The 16,469-nt window shown below is 44.1% G+C and overlaps 1 protein-coding gene across 1 annotated transcript in view; it reads right to left on the bottom strand.

Moving 5' to 3' along the window:
- Positions 1-16,469, bottom strand: part of NEB (nebulin) — a 142,201-nt gene that overhangs the window by 80,143 nt on the left and 45,589 nt on the right. The window contains exons 45-65 of the mRNA XM_064514551.1: positions 15,813-16,124; positions 15,234-15,437; positions 14,253-14,357; positions 14,045-14,152; positions 12,874-13,185; positions 11,924-12,127; positions 10,943-11,047; positions 10,735-10,842; positions 9,649-9,960; positions 9,070-9,273; positions 8,089-8,193; positions 7,881-7,988; positions 6,795-7,106; positions 5,975-6,178; positions 5,079-5,183; positions 4,280-4,387; positions 3,436-3,747; positions 2,611-2,814; positions 1,715-1,819; positions 916-1,023; positions 72-383 (exon numbers count right to left, since the gene is read on the bottom strand). Of these exons, the coding sequence (XP_064370621.1) occupies positions 72-383; positions 916-1,023; positions 1,715-1,819; positions 2,611-2,814; positions 3,436-3,747; positions 4,280-4,387; positions 5,079-5,183; positions 5,975-6,178; positions 6,795-7,106; positions 7,881-7,988; positions 8,089-8,193; positions 9,070-9,273; positions 9,649-9,960; positions 10,735-10,842; positions 10,943-11,047; positions 11,924-12,127; positions 12,874-13,185; positions 14,045-14,152; positions 14,253-14,357; positions 15,234-15,437; positions 15,813-16,124 (3,957 nt within the window). The remainder of the gene's footprint in view (positions 1-71; positions 384-915; positions 1,024-1,714; positions 1,820-2,610; positions 2,815-3,435; positions 3,748-4,279; positions 4,388-5,078; positions 5,184-5,974; positions 6,179-6,794; positions 7,107-7,880; positions 7,989-8,088; positions 8,194-9,069; positions 9,274-9,648; positions 9,961-10,734; positions 10,843-10,942; positions 11,048-11,923; positions 12,128-12,873; positions 13,186-14,044; positions 14,153-14,252; positions 14,358-15,233; positions 15,438-15,812; positions 16,125-16,469) is intronic.

Genomic DNA, 16,469 nt, shown 5'->3' with positions numbered 1-16,469 from the left:
TCAAGGAGCTTCTATAGTTTATATTCCAAGCAAATTATGTATTCTTAGAAGGTCAACAAGTGAGTACTCACATCACTCTGTAGATCATAGGCCTTCTTGGCATGGATAACATCATTCTGGTCTGGCAGACAGATCCACTGATGCAGATAGTGGCGGTAATCAATATCGCTGACCAGCTCCTGACATTTCTTCGCCAGCACAATGCCCAGCATGTCCACCGGGCTACTGAAGTGGGTCTTTGTCTTCTCAAAGGCTTTCTTGTACTCCCTGTCACTCTGGACCTTGGCTACGTGCATAGACCACATCATCTTGGGGTCATCCTCTATGTTCCGCGCTCCAATATGGTGGCCAAGCTGCTTGCGGTAGCCTTCTTTGTATTTGTACTGAAATATAAATCAAAGTATTATATCTCTTTAACCATATACATCTCAGTTATTCATTTTAAAAAGTTCTAATAATAAATCTCCAAAGTTCTCTATAATCTAGTCACCAAAAAGCTTTTAAAGCAATTTTTGCGCTAACAACATGGATTCTTGGATAAAATTTCTGAGATTTGAATTAGAACCCTAAACAGAATAAGAATAAATTTTGAAAAATCACTTTTCTCTAATTTTAGTGAGAAAGAATTCCAATTTACACAGACTGTATTTTTTTCCATTTTATTGAAGAAACAGGTTTGCAAGCTAAAACATTTAAGATCATAGAGGCATTATACTGTCCATATAACTTCTTTAATTCATTTAATTTTTACATTCATGTCTTCAAATACATATATATATATATAGTAACTTACTTCCAAAAAATACTTTTCAATACCATTGTTTAACTGAAATGCCTTTTACAGAATCTAACAATTTCCAGGTTGCCAAGATCAGACATCAGCATACAAAGAAACCTAAAAGTATAGTCACTTACATCACTGGCAATTTCTCTGGATGCTTTGGCAGCTTGAATGGGGATAGCATCAACTCGCAAGTCATGGCCTTTCTTTTTTGATTCTTCCATGGCATGTTTATAAAGTTTCTATTGTGAGGAATTAAACAATGTGATTCTTGTAACTAAACTCCATATATTACATTCTCTGCAAAACTGATTGCTGGTCAGTAGAGTAGGTAGAGCAATGTTAAGATTTATTTTAATCTAGCTTCACCTAACTTTATTGACGCAAAGGTCCAGATCATTATATCAAATGAAGATCTTTGCCAAATACATTAGCTAATATTTTTTTTCTTTCAATTCTTTAACTAACTTAACACAGAATATAATTTTACAGATAAACTATTCCTCTGATACAAGTGGATTAAAGCTTACTCTTAAAAGCCACCTCTTATTAACGTGAATTTATTTGCCTAAACGAACGCTGAACACTGGGATCACTGTTCTTCAGAATTCTTATGGAAACAACTTTTTTGACATTTCCAATGCTGGAATAAATTTTGCACCTTCCCAACAAAATGCACAATGGCAGAAAGGACTCAAAAATTCACTGGCAACACACAACATCTCATAGAGTATGCGCTAAACACTGCTCACCGGTGCATGCATAGATTGTTGTACAGACATGCAAACAATGTTTTTAAAGACAGAATTTTGAGGATGATTATGAGGGCTAACTAAAAAAAAAAAAAAGGCACCATCTATATCAGGTTTATCAAAGTACTGATGATGCAGCCATGATACAGACTGGATATATTTGGAGAGCGAATACACTCACCGCACTGTAGTTTTGCATGTTCTGTTTTGCCAGCATGATTTCAGGTGTGTCAGGCATTACATGGATTTGTGTCTTGTCTTTATCCCAGGCCTCAGTATATAAACGCTGTGAGAGAAATAACATACGTTAAAGAAAAAAAAAAGATGACTACCCAGAGATCTCATAAAAAATAAGGAGAATTACAGAGCTTTACTCCATGCGAAGTCTAAAAAAACCTTATTCTTTCTATAGCAACAAGATTTTGTATTCACTCCTCTAGATAATTTATCTCCAGATTAAGATTTTTCAACCTAGAAGGGCTTCTGTTTAAAAAAAAAAAAAAAAAAAAAAAAAAAAAGGCTTAGAATAAGGTTTTCCATGGAAGGCTAATCAGATACACAGAGATCTAAACGCTAAGAACAAGGCCGGATCCAAAAAGAAAATGGTTTTATTGACATAAATAGGATTGATATCAGGCCACAGATTCCAAAAAGCTCTTAAAAATCTAAGTAATACGCTGAGCTATTTTAAAACACGGATATTTCAAAGACAGCTCTAAAACAATTAGTTTATTAATTGCTAGATTACTGGATAAATCTGACATATAAGAAGATTTATTACACAAACAAATTATTATATAAATTATTAGATGAAAATGATCACTAGATAAACACGAGTATGTGGAAAGGTTCACAATTAATTGATAATTACAGTTTAACTTGGTAACTTAGAACAGATTATTAAATTAGCACATGCTAAAAATAAGTTTACCCACTGATTATCAAGAATGTAACTTACACTTTTAAAGCTTTGCAGTGCTGAAACCTCATGCAGAAAACAGACTCATATTGCTAGTCCTGTGTCTCTATGGTTTAGCCGGAGAGTGCCAATATGTTACTCAACAAACCAAGACTCACCTTATTCATCGTGTCTGCGTTCTGCTTGGCTAAGACCATCTCCAGAGAATCAGTGACACTAGTAAACTTGATTGTGTCTGGAGGCTGACGGTACACTTTATCACTCAAGATCTGTCCTGCTCTCTTGGCTTTTTCAACATCCAAGGAACCAATTGGGACCCAGCCAATGCCCCGCAACCATTCAAGGTCTGACTTGTAGTAATTCTATTACAAAAAAGTACAGAGGAAGTTGTTTCATTAACATTTCGTATGTCTCGTCTCATACAAATAAAGCTTATTCTCTGTAAGTCCCCTCCCTCCTACTTCAATCTGCCGAACACTAATTGTTAGCAACCTAGATTCAGATCCTAGTCCTTATCTTCAACAGGTATCATTTACCCAACAAAATGTTGAGGAATGGTTGAAAAGTAGTGATGGGATTAAGACCAAACCCTGGAAGTCAGCAGAACCTTATACTGGAAGGATTATTCCCAGCAAATACAAGGCTCCACTAAGAAAACCATGTCCTCACTTACACCATTTGCCTTGACAGGGAATCAAGGATTTCTGTCCACTACAACCATAAAAAAAAAAAAAAAAAAAAAGTCATACTATGCCTTTTCCACTCTATAGGCAGTTACTCTGTGCATAAACCTTCGTAACAAAAAATGATTATACTTCACAGATCCATTCATTTCTAAAAATCTTCTAACCCTGCCTTTAAACAGGCAAACAAAAACAACAATGTGGAGAAACAGTACATAGGAGAGAATGTTCAAGGAGCTTCTATAGTTTATATTCCAAGCAAATTATGTATTCTTAGAAGGTCAACAAGTGAGTACTCACATCACTCTGTAGATCATAGGCCTTCTTGGCATGGATAACATCATTCTGGTCTGGCAGACAGATCCACTGATGCAGATAGTGGCGGTAATCAATATCGCTGACCAGCTCCTGACATTTCTTCGCCAGCACAATGCCCAGCATGTCCACCGGGCTACTGAAGTGGGTCTTTGTCTTCTCAAAGGCTTTCTTGTACTCCCTGTCACTCTGGACCTTGGCTACGTGCATAGACCACATCATCTTGGGGTCATCCTCTATGTTCCGCGCTCCAATATGGTGGCCAAGCTGCTTGCGGTAGCCTTCTTTGTATTTGTACTGAAATATAAATCAAAGTATTATATCTCTTTAACCATATACATCTCAGTTATTCATTTTAAAAAGTTCTAATAATAAATCTCCAAAGTTCTCTATAATCTAGTCACCAAAAAGCTTTTAAAGCAATTTTTGCGCTAACAACATGGATTCTTGGATAAAATTTCTGAGATTTGAATTAGAACCCTAAACAGAATAAGAATAAATTTTGAAAAATCACTTTTCTCTAATTTTAGTGAGAAAGAATTCCAATTTACACAGACTGTATTTTTTTCCATTTTATTGAAGAAACAGGTTTGCAAGCTAAAACATTTAAGATCATAGAGGCATTATACTGTCCATATAACTTCTTTAATTCATTTAATTTTTACATTCATGTCTTCAAATACATATATATATATATAGTAACTTACTTCCAAAAAATACTTTTCAATACCATTGTTTAACTGAAATGCCTTTTACAGAATCTAACAATTTCCAGGTTGCCAAGATCAGACATCAGCATACAAAGAAACCTAAAAGTATAGTCACTTACATCACTGGCAATTTCTCTGGATGCTTTGGCAGCTTGAATGGGGATAGCATCAACTCGCAAGTCATGGCCTTTCTTTTTTGATTCTTCCATGGCATGTTTATAAAGTTTCTATTGTGAGGAATTAAACAATGTGATTCTTGTAACTAAACTCCATATATTACATTCTCTGCAAAACTGATTGCTGGTCAGTAGAGTAGGTAGAGCAATGTTAAGATTTATTTTAATCTAGCTTCACCTAACTTTATTGACGCAAAGGTCCAGATCATTATATCAAATGAAGATCTTTGCCAAATACATTAGCTAATATTTTTTTTCTTTCAATTCTTTAACTAACTTAACACAGAATATAATTTTACAGATAAACTATTCCTCTGATACAAGTGGATTAAAGCTTACTCTTAAAAGCCACCTCTTATTAACGTGAATTTATTTGCCTAAACGAACGCTGAACACTGGGATCACTGTTCTTCAGAATTCTTATGGAAACAACTTTTTTGACATTTCCAATGCTGGAATAAATTTTGCACCTTCCCAACAAAATGCACAATGGCAGAAAGGACTCAAAAATTCACTGGCAACACACAACATCTCATAGAGTATGCGCTAAACACTGCTCACCGGTGCATGCATAGATTGTTGTACAGACATGCAAACAATGTTTTTAAAGACAGAATTTTGAGGATGATTATGAGGGCTAACTAAAAAAAAAAAAAAGGCACCATCTATATCAGGTTTATCAAAGTACTGATGATGCAGCCATGATACAGACTGGATATATTTGGAGAGCGAATACACTCACCGCACTGTAGTTTTGCATGTTCTGTTTTGCCAGCATGATTTCAGGTGTGTCAGGCATTACATGGATTTGTGTCTTGTCTTTATCCCAGGCCTCAGTATATAAACGCTGTGAGAGAAATAACATACGTTAAAGAAAAAAAAAAGATGACTACCCAGAGATCTCATAAAAAATAAGGAGAATTACAGAGCTTTACTCCATGCGAAGTCTAAAAAAACCTTATTCTTTCTATAGCAACAAGATTTTGTATTCACTCCTCTAGATAATTTATCTCCAGATTAAGATTTTTCAACCTAGAAGGGCTTCTGTTTAAAAAAAAAAAAAAAAAAAAAAAAAAAAAGGCTTAGAATAAGGTTTTCCATGGAAGGCTAATCAGATACACAGAGATCTAAACGCTAAGAACAAGGCCGGATCCAAAAAGAAAATGGTTTTATTGACATAAATAGGATTGATATCAGGCCACAGATTCCAAAAAGCTCTTAAAAATCTAAGTAATACGCTGAGCTATTTTAAAACACGGATATTTCAAAGACAGCTCTAAAACAATTAGTTTATTAATTGCTAGATTACTGGATAAATCTGACATATAAGAAGATTTATTACACAAACAAATTATTATATAAATTATTAGATGAAAATGATCACTAGATAAACACGAGTATGTGGAAAGGTTCACAATTAATTGATAATTACAGTTTAACTTGGTAACTTAGAACAGATTATTAAATTAGCACATGCTAAAAATAAGTTTACCCACTGATTATCAAGAATGTAACTTACACTTTTAAAGCTTTGCAGTGCTGAAACCTCATGCAGAAAACAGACTCATATTGCTAGTCCTGTGTCTCTATGGTTTAGCCGGAGAGTGCCAATATGTTACTCAACAAACCAAGACTCACCTTATTCATCGTGTCTGCGTTCTGCTTGGCTAAGACCATCTCCAGAGAATCAGTGACACTAGTAAACTTGATTGTGTCTGGAGGCTGACGGTACACTTTATCACTCAAGATCTGTCCTGCTCTCTTGGCTTTTTCAACATCCAAGGAACCAATTGGGACCCAGCCAATGCCCCGCAACCATTCAAGGTCTGACTTGTAGTAATTCTATTACAAAAAAGTACAGAGGAAGTTGTTTCATTAACATTTCGTATGTCTCGTCTCATACAAATAAAGCTTATTCTCTGTAAGTCCCCTCCCTCCTACTTCAATCTGCCGAACACTAATTGTTAGCAACCTAGATTCAGATCCTAGTCCTTATCTTCAACAGGTATCATTTACCCAACAAAATGTTGAGGAATGGTTGAAAAGTAGTGATGGGATTAAGACCAAACCCTGGAAGTCAGCAGAACCTTATACTGGAAGGATTATTCCCAGCAAATACAAGGCTCCACTAAGAAAACCATGTCCTCACTTACACCATTTGCCTTGACAGGGAATCAAGGATTTCTGTCCACTACAACCATAAAAAAAAAAAAAAAAGTCATACTATGCCTTTTCCACTCTATAGGCAGTTACTCTGTGCATAAACCTTCGTAACAAAAAATGATTATACTTCACAGATCCATTCATTTCTAAAAATCTTCTAACCCTGCCTTTAAACAGGCAAACAAAAACAACAATGTGGAGAAACAGTACATAGGAGAGAATGTTCAAGGAGCTTCTATAGTTTATATTCCAAGCAAATTATGTATTCTTAGAAGGTCAACAAGTGAGTACTCACATCACTCTGTAGATCATAGGCCTTCTTGGCATGGATAACATCATTCTGGTCTGGCAGACAGATCCACTGATGCAGATAGTGGCGGTAATCAATATCGCTGACCAGCTCCTGACATTTCTTCGCCAGCACAATGCCCAGCATGTCCACCGGGCTACTGAAGTGGGTCTTTGTCTTCTCAAAGGCTTTCTTGTACTCCCTGTCACTCTGGACCTTGGCTACGTGCATAGACCACACCATCTTGGGGTCATCCTCTATGTTCCGCGCTCCAATATGGTGGCCAAGCTGCTTGCGGTAGCCTTCTTTATACTTGTACTGCAGGTAAAAAGATGTTCAGTCAGATTCTGATGGGTTTTCTTCATCTTTTAAGAACAGACCCCGTGGCACAATCTGCAAAGGACTTAGTGTCCAAAACCACAGAGCATTCAGAGTGAAGAAGCATTCAGCTGATGAACTGCAGCTTGCAGCTAAAAAAGGATTCCTCTAGCATCCTCTGCCTGATATCGCCTTCACATTTCCCAAGGCACTCCCCGACCTCCTGATTAAGAGCTACTCCTAATATAAATGAGCATGTAGGCGTATACAAAGTCTCCCAACTCTGACATCAATAGAAAAGGTGAAAAGGTTAATAGTTTTATTAACTTACCCTATTCTACTCCACACACAATCAGTTAGTACCTGTCAAATATTACAGCCAAAAAAGGTCCTTTTCAACCTCTACAAATTAAAGGCAAAACTGGAAGATCTTAGGGGCACTACTAGAAGACTAAAGATATCGAAAAAAATGGAAGAAGATTTAATATCGATACCTAATTATCAAAGACACTGACTGAGACAGAGAACAAACGACAATAAATACATTTCTCAGAAAAACTATATATACTTTACAACTAATAATGTATTAAAACACTGGAGCCTACCAACAAGATATATCTGAAGATTTGCATGAAACTAAAGGTGAAACTACAGGTCAAAAGTACAAATTCCTGGAGACTATACAGGAAAAACATACAACGAAACAGTAGACTTTAACGGCAAGCACTCAGACAGTCCCAGGAGGGGTGCCACCAAGGGCTCCTGTGCACTTACATCACTTGCAATATCTCGGGAAGCTTTTGCAGCCTGGATAGGAATGGCATCTGCTCGCAGGTCGTACCCCTTCTTCTTCTCTTCTTCCATTCCAAGCTTGTACAGTTTCTGAAAGACAAACAAGCCTTGCCCACGTGCCTCACACAACACTGCCTCCTGGGCCACCACTGTCCAAGGGTGGCCATTTCGCTCCAGCTGAACCACCTACCTCACTGTAGTTCAGCCTGTTCTGCTGCGCTAGCAGAATATCAGGTGTGTCTGGCATAATGTGAACGCTGGTTTTATCTTTCTCCCAAGCCGACGTGTATGCGCGCTGAAAAAGGGAGCGCCACGTGAAGTAAGATCTCACAAGCACAGCCAAATACACTCAAAGACTGAACCAGCTGAAGCCCCTGCAGCAGGGGCCTCTCCTTTGCACTGGCTCATGCACCCAGGCAGCACCCATGCGCTGCAGGAGCAGGCAGCCGGAGGCAGGAAGAAAGGTGCTTCCCTCCGCTGAACACCTCCTCCCACACAAGCCCACACATCTGCTCCAGGGCACCCCGCGGAGTTAGGGACTGAACAGCACGGGCGCCTGCTGATGGCCCCACTGAAGACGCTACGTGTTGTCCTACTGACTTCTGCAATGCCCTGCTGTTGTAAACCCCGCTGCCCCAGCCAGGTCAAAAGGGACAGAGTAGGAGCAAGCCATAGGAAATGGCAGAAGAGCTACACTGAGCAAAGGCAACTCAGCCTTTGCTCTCAGCAACAAAGCTCGACCGGGATGCTTACGCAACAATCCCAACCAATCACGCAGGGGGCACTGGAAGAGTCAAACTCAAGGATAACTGCCCGCCAGCCCCCGTAACCGTAACAGCCACCTACGTCAGGGTATCTCTGCCGGGAACAAATAACCCCTTTCCTTGCAGAACCAGCCTCCAAACAACTAAAGCCACGTGCAAGCCCCTCGGCACACCTCTTCCTTTCCAGAGGCTTTCTGATGCTTAACCCGTTTCTGCTCAGCGTGGCGCCTAATCCCTCTTTTGAATAATTTGGAGCACAACATGCTCCAAAATGGTGAACACAAACCCCTGTCCCCCAGTAGGACACAATACCCCACTAGCAAAACCCAGGCCCTGGCAGGAGAGCGCACTAGGGTCCGGGTAAAGGCACCCACTTCCTTCTAACTCCAAACATAAGCAACTCTCACCTGGTTCATAATTTCAGAGTTGTGCTTTGCCAGAACCATTGGCATAGAGTCAGGAAGGCTCGTGAATTTGATGGTGTCCGGGTGCTGCCGATACTTCTTGTCACTCAGGATGAGGCATGCTCTCTTATTCTTCTCATCATCCAACGAACCACTCGGCAACCAGCCAATGCCCCTCAGCCACTGCAGATCGGACTTGTACACAAGCTGAAAGCAGAGACAAGGACACAAAGCAGCTCAGCAATCTCCTCGACCCACACAAAAACTCCTTCCTACCAAGGGAAGCTAAACCCAGCAAAGCAGAGCCCCTGGGTTCAACCTGCTAGCCAGCAGGATGGAATCCCATTAAGCTCAGCACACACAAAGAAAGGTGCCTGAGGCAAACTGGGACTGTGAAGCACGACCCACGCAAACTTCCCCCTCACCGGGCCCAGTCAGAAACACCCCGCAAGTCTGGATGGGCACAGAACAGGCCCACGGAATAAGCCTAGACTTATGCCCCTCCCCTGTACCTTCTGCACCAACGGAACAAAGCACAAGGGAGACACCCGGCTGGAACAAGTCCAGCAAAGAACAACTCACATCGCTCTGCAGGTCGTACACTTTCCTGGCTTGTACAACATCGTTTTGGTCGGGCAGACATGTCCAATGATGCAGAGGATGCTTGTAATCAATATCGCTGACCAGCTCCTGACATTTCTTCGCCAGCACAATGCCCAGCATGTCCACCGGGCTACTGAAGTGGGTCTTTGTCTTCTCAAAGGCTTTCTTGTACTCCCTGTCACTCTGGACCTTGGCTACGTGCATAGACCACACCATCTTGGGGTCATCCTCTATGTTCCGCGCTCCAATATGGTGGCCAAGCTGCTTGCGGTAGCCTTCTTTATACTTGTACTGCAGGTAAAAAGATGTTCAGTCAGATTCTGATGGGTTTTCTTCATCTTTTAAGAACAGACCCTGTGGCACAATCTGCAAAGGACTTAGTGTCCAAAACCACAGAGCATTCAGAGTGAAGAAGCATTCAGCTGATGAACTGCAGCTTGCAGCTAAAAAAGGATTCCTCTAGCATCCTCTGCCTGATATCGCCTTCACATTTCCCAAGGCACTCCCCGACCTCCTGATTAAGAGCTACTCCTAAAATAAATAAGCATGTAGGCGTATACAAAGTCTCCCAACTCTGACATCAATAGAAAAGGTGAAAAGGTTAATAGTTTTATTAATTTACCCTATTCTACTCCACACACAATCAGTTAGTACCTGTCAAATATTACAGCCAAAAAAGGTCCTTTTCAACCTCTATAAATTAAAGGCAAAACTGGAAGATCTTAGGGGCACTACTAGAAGACTAAAGATATCGAAAAAAATGGAAGAAGATTTAATATCGATACCTAATTATCAAAGACACTGACTGAGACAGAGAACAAACGACAATAAATACATTTCTCAGAAAAACTATATATACTTTACAACTAATAATGTATTAAAACACTGGAGCCTACCAACAAGATATATCTGAAGATTTGCATGAAACTAAAGGTGAAACTACAGGTCAAAAGTACAAATTCCTGGAGACTATACAGGAAAAACATACAACGAAACAGTAGACTTTAACGGCAAGCACTCAGACAGTCCCAGGAGGGGTGCCACCAAGGGCTCCTGTGCACTTACATCACTTGCAATATCTCGGGAAGCTTTTGCAGCCTGGATAGGAATGGCATCTGCTCGCAGGTCGTACCCCTTCTTCTTCTCTTCTTCCATTCCAAGCTTGTACAGTTTCTGAAAGACAAACAAGCCTTGCCCACGTGCCTCACACAACACTGCCTCCTGGGCCACCACTGTCCAAGGGTGGCCATTTCGCTCCAGCTGAACCACCTACCTCACTGTAGTTCAGCCTGTTCTGCTGCGCTAGCAGAATATCAGGTGTGTCTGGCATAATGTGAACGCTGGTTTTATCTTTCTCCCAAGCCGACGTGTATGCGCGCTGAAAAAGGGAGCGCCACGTGAAGTAAGATCTCACAAGCACAGCCAAATACACTCAAAGACTGAACCAGCTGAAGCCCCTGCAGCAGGGGCCTCTCCTTTGCACTGGCTCATGCACCCAGGCAGCACCCATGCGCTGCAGGAGCAGGCAGCCGGAGGCAGGAAGAAAGGTGCTTCTCTCCGCTGAACACCTCCTCCCACGCAAGCCCACACATCTGCTCCAGGGCACCCCGCGGAGTTAGGGACTGAACAGCACGGGCGCCTGCTGATGGCCCCACTGAAGACGCTACGTGTTGTCCTACTGACTTCTGCAGCGCCCTGCTGTTGTAAACCCCGCTGCCCCAGCCAGGTCAAAAGGGACAGAGTAGGAGCAAGCCATAGGAAATGGCAGAAGAGCTACACTGAGCAAAGGCAACTCAGCCTTTGCTCTCAGCAACAAAGCTCGACCGGGATGCTTACGCAACAATCCCAACCAATCACGCAGGGGGCACTGGAAGAGTCAAACTCAAGGATAACTGCCCGCCAGCCCCCGTAACCGTAACAGCCACCTACGTCAGGGTATCTCTGCCGGGAACAAATAACCCCTTTCCTTGCAGAACCAGCCTCCAAACAACTAAAGCCATGTGCAAGCCCCTCGGCACACCTCTTCCTTTCCAGAGGCTTTCTGATGCTTAACCCGTTTCTGCTCAGCGTGGCGCCTAATCCCTCTTTTGAATAATTTGGAGCACAACATGCTCCAAAATGGTGAACACAAACCCCTGTCCCCCAGTAGGACACAATACCCCACTAGCAAAACCCAGGCCCTGGCAGGAGAGCGCACTAGGGTCCAGGTAAAGGCACCCACTTCCTTCCAACTCCAAACATAAGCAACTCTCACCTGGTTCATAATTTCAGAGTTGTGCTTTGCCAGAACCATTGGCATAGAGTCAGGAAGGCTCGTGAATTTGATGGTGTCCGGGTGCTGCCGATACTTCTTGTCACTCAGGATGAGGCATGCTCTCTTATTCTTCTCATCATCCAACGAACCACTCGGCAACCAGCCAATGCCCCTCAGCCACTGCAGATCGGACTTGTACACAAGCTGAAAGCAGAGACAAGGAAACAAAGCAGCTCAGCAATCTCCTCGACCCACACAAAAATTCCTTCCTACCAAGGGAAGCTATGAAAATGCATGAGGGAAGCTACATCTAGCAAAGCAGAGACCCCACGTTAACCATTCAGTCAGCAGAAATGGACTTCCTTTAAGCTCAGCATCCCTTCTCCTGGCCCCCCCAAAGCCTACAACAGCACACACAGGTGCAGAGCCAACACGCAAAGCTGTCCTCCCCCACCTCTTCTGAAAAGACTTAGTCTGCCAGTGTAAGACCTGCCCCATTCATTAACCGCCAGCTGGCAGTGATATGGGGAGTTCTTATACCTCCCATATAAACACTCTTTATACCATTCTCAGCTACACGAACAGCTTGCATTTCCCAACTGTTGCTCATCATTAAGCAGATATTTGATTCTTCTCCCCTCGGTCTGCGAAACAAAATTCTAACCAGCTGGAACCACCACTCCCTGAAATGGGTCAAGACAAGACACAACCCTCTGTTCTCAGCACACCCAAAGAAAGGTGCCTGAGGCAAACTGGGACTGTGAAGCATGACCCACGCAAACTTCCCCCTCACCGGGCCCAGTCAGAAACACCCCGCAAGTCTGGATGGGCACAGAACAGGCCCACGGAATAAGCCTAGACTTATGCCCCTCCCCTGTACCTTCTGCACCAACGGAACAAAGCACAAGGGAGACACCCGGCTGGAACAAGTCCAGCAAAGAACAACTCACATCGCTCTGCAGGTCGTACACTTTCCTGGCTTGTACAACATCGTTTTGGTCGGGCAGACATGTCCAATGATGCAGAGGATGCTTGTAATCAATATCGCTGACCAGCTCCTGACATTTCTTCGCCAGCACAATGCCCAGCATGTCCACCGGGCTACTGAAGTGGGTCTTTGTCTTCTCAAAGGCTTTCTTGTACTCCCTGTCACTCTGGACCTTGGCTACGTGCATAGACCACATCATCTTGGGGTCATCCTCTATGTTCCGCGCTCCAATATGGTGGCCAAGCTGCTTGCGGTAGCCTTCTTTATACTTGTACTGTAAGGTAAAAGATCACAAGTTTCATGTTAACTGCTCTCTCCTCCTATGACACTACTCTGTGCAAAGCTCTGCAGACAACCGCTTTGCTCTATGCACCTTGCAGGACTGCCAGGTGAACAACCATCCTAGGACAGCATAGGCCTACAAGGTGCAGCACTTCCACCCCACTCCACGTCTATGCAGGGCCATGGGAGGTCCACCCGGCAACTCCAACCAAGCTAGCTTTGGAACCAGGAGCAGGACATACAATCTGGCACAGAGTGTTGCCACCCAACCTAAGCATCCCTGCTGGGGGGCCAGAGGAAATAGCTGGCATGCAAAATGGGGGGAAAAACACCAGAGTGCTTCAACAGGCAAACTGTACTTCAGCCTGTACTGCCTCACTTGCACTCACCCACACAGCCCACAGTAGCTGACACACTGCACTGCACCAGGTCCTCTTCCACAGTGCTGAGGGGCCTTACCCTCCCAGGCCTGGGGTGTGTCTTCAGCTGCAGGCCTCCAGCTACTGCGCTGGGAAAGTGTCACGTCACAACACATTTCCCCCCAACCCTCCGGTTTCTGAAGTGTCCGCTACGTTTCATCAGTCACTGAGCTCACCTGCTTACACTAAGGGAACAACCCTAAACTAAAGAGCAAACTACTAATTCCTTCACAACACAGCATGCCCACACCACACACGCAAAATCACAGGCAGGCCCTCCAGAAAAAAATATGCTCACAGACTAGCTGAAGGCTAAGGACTGCTGAAGCGCTGTATGGCCTCAATTATTCTAAGGCGACAGACCAGCAACTTTAACGGCAAGCACTCAGACAGTCCCAGGAGGGGTGCCACCAAGGGCTCCTGTGCACTTACATCACTTGCAATATCTCGGGAAGCTTTTGCAGCCTGGATAGGAATGGCATCTGCTCGCAGGTCGTACCCCTTCTTCTTCTCTTCTTCCATTCCAAGCTTGTACAGTTTCTGAAAGACAAACAAGCCTTGCCCACGTGCCTCACACAACACTGCCTCCTGGGCCACCACTGTCCAAGGGTGGCCATTTCGCTCCAGCTGAACCACCTACCTCACTGTAGTTCAGCCTGTTCTGCTGCGCTAGCAGAATATCAGGTGTGTCTGGCATAATGTGAACGCTGGTTTTATCTTTCTCCCAAGCCGACGTGTATGCGCGCTGAAAAAGGGAGCGCCACGTGAAGTAAGATCTCACAAGCACAGCCAAATACACTCAAAGACTGAACCAGCTGAAGCCCCTGCAGCAGGGGCCTCTCCTTTGCACTGGCTCATGCACCCAGGCAGCACCCATGCGCTGCAGGAGCAGGCAGCCGGAGGCAGGAAGAAAGGTGCTTCCCTCCGCTGAACACCTCCTCCCACACAAGCCCACACATCTGCTCCAGGGCACCCCGCGGAGTTAGGGACTGAACAGCACGGGCGCCTGCTGATGGCCCCACTGAAGACGCTACGTGTTGTCCTACTGACTTCTGCAGCGCCCTGCTGTTGTAAACCCCGCTGCCCCAGCCAGGTCAAAAGGGACAGAGTAGGAGCAAGCCATAGGAAATGGCAGAAGAGCTACACCGAGCAAAGGCAACTCAGCCTTTGCTCTCAGCAACAAAGCTCGACCGGGATGCTTACGCAACAATCCCAACCAATCACGCAGGGGGCACTGGAAGAGTCAAACTCAAGGATAACTGCCCGCCAGCCCCCGTAACCGTAACAGCCACCTACGTCGGGGTATCTCTGCCGGGAACAAATAACCCCTTTCCTTGCAGAACCAGCCTCCAAACAACTAAAGCCATGTGCAAGCCCCTCAGCACACCTCTTCCTTTCCAGAGGCTTTCTGATGCTTAACCCGTTTCTGCTCAGCGTGGCGCCTAATCCCTCTTTTGAATAATTTGGAGCACAACATGCTCCAAAATGGTGAACACAAACCCCTGTCCCCCAGTAGGACACAATACCCCACTAGCAAAACCCAGGCCCTGGCAGGAGAGCGCACTAGGGTCCGGGTAAAGGCACCCACTTCCTTCTAACTCCAAACATAAGCAACTCTCACCTGGTTCATAATTTCAGAGTTGTGCTTTGCCAGAACCATTGGCATAGAGTCAGGAAGGCTCGTGAATTTGATGGTGTCCGGGTGCTGCCGATACTTCTTGTCACTCAGGATGAGGCATGCTCTCTTATTCTTCTCATCATCCAACGAACCACTCGGCAACCAGCCAATGCCCCTCAGCCACTGCAGATCGGACTTGTACACAAGCTGAAAGCAGAGACAAGGACACAAAGCAGCTCAGCAATCTCCTCGACCCACACAAAAACTCCTTCCTACCAAGGGAAGCTAAACCCAGCAAAGCAGAGCCCCTGGGTTCAACCTGCTAGCCAGCAGGATGGAATCCCATTAAGCTCAGCACACACAAAGAAAGGTGCCTGAGGCAAACTGGGACTGTGAAGCACGACCCACGCAAACTTCCCCCTCACCGGGCCCAGTCAGAAACACCCCGCAAGTCTGGATGGGCACAGAACAGGCCCACGGAATAAGCCTAGACTTATGCCCCTCCCCTGTACCTTCTGCACCAACGGAACAAAGCACAAGGGAGACACCCGGCTGGAACAAGTCCAGCAAAGAACAACTCACATCGCTCTGCAGGTCGTACACTTTCCTGGCTTGTACAACATCGTTTTGGTCGGGCAGACATGTCCAATGATGCAGAGGATGCTTGTAATCAATATCGCTGACCAGCTCCTGACATTTCTTCGCCAACACAATGCCCAGCATGTCCACCGGGCTACTGAAGTGGGTCTTTGTCTTCTCAAAGGCTTTCTTGTACTCCCTGTCACTCTGGACCTTGGCTACGTGCATAGACCACACCATCTTGGGGTCATCCTCTATGTTCCGCGCTCCAATATGGTGGCCAAGCTGCTTGCGGTAGCCTTCTTTATACTTGTACTGCAGGTAAAAAGATGTTCAGTCAGATTCTGATGGGTTTTCTTCATCTTTTAAGAACAGACCCTGTGGCACAATCTGCAAAGGACTTAGTGTCCAAAACCACAGAGCATTCAGAGTGAAGAAGCATTCAGCTGATGAACTGCAGCTTGCAGCTAAAAAAGGATTCCTCTAGCATCCTCTGCCTGATATCGCCTTCACATTTCCCAAGGCACTCCCCGACCTCCTGATTAAGAGCTACTCCTAATATAAATAAGCATGTAGGCGTATACAAAGTCTCCCAACTCTGACATCAACAGAAAAGGTGAAAAGGTTAATACTTTTTATTAACTTATCCTATTCTACTCC

The sequence above is a fragment of the Dromaius novaehollandiae genome, chromosome 7, assembly GCF_036370855.1.
Source record: "Dromaius novaehollandiae isolate bDroNov1 chromosome 7, bDroNov1.hap1, whole genome shotgun sequence".
Classification (NCBI taxonomy): Eukaryota; Metazoa; Chordata; class Aves; order Casuariiformes; family Dromaiidae; genus Dromaius; species Dromaius novaehollandiae.
This window is presented reverse-complemented; position numbering and strand designations above follow the sequence as displayed.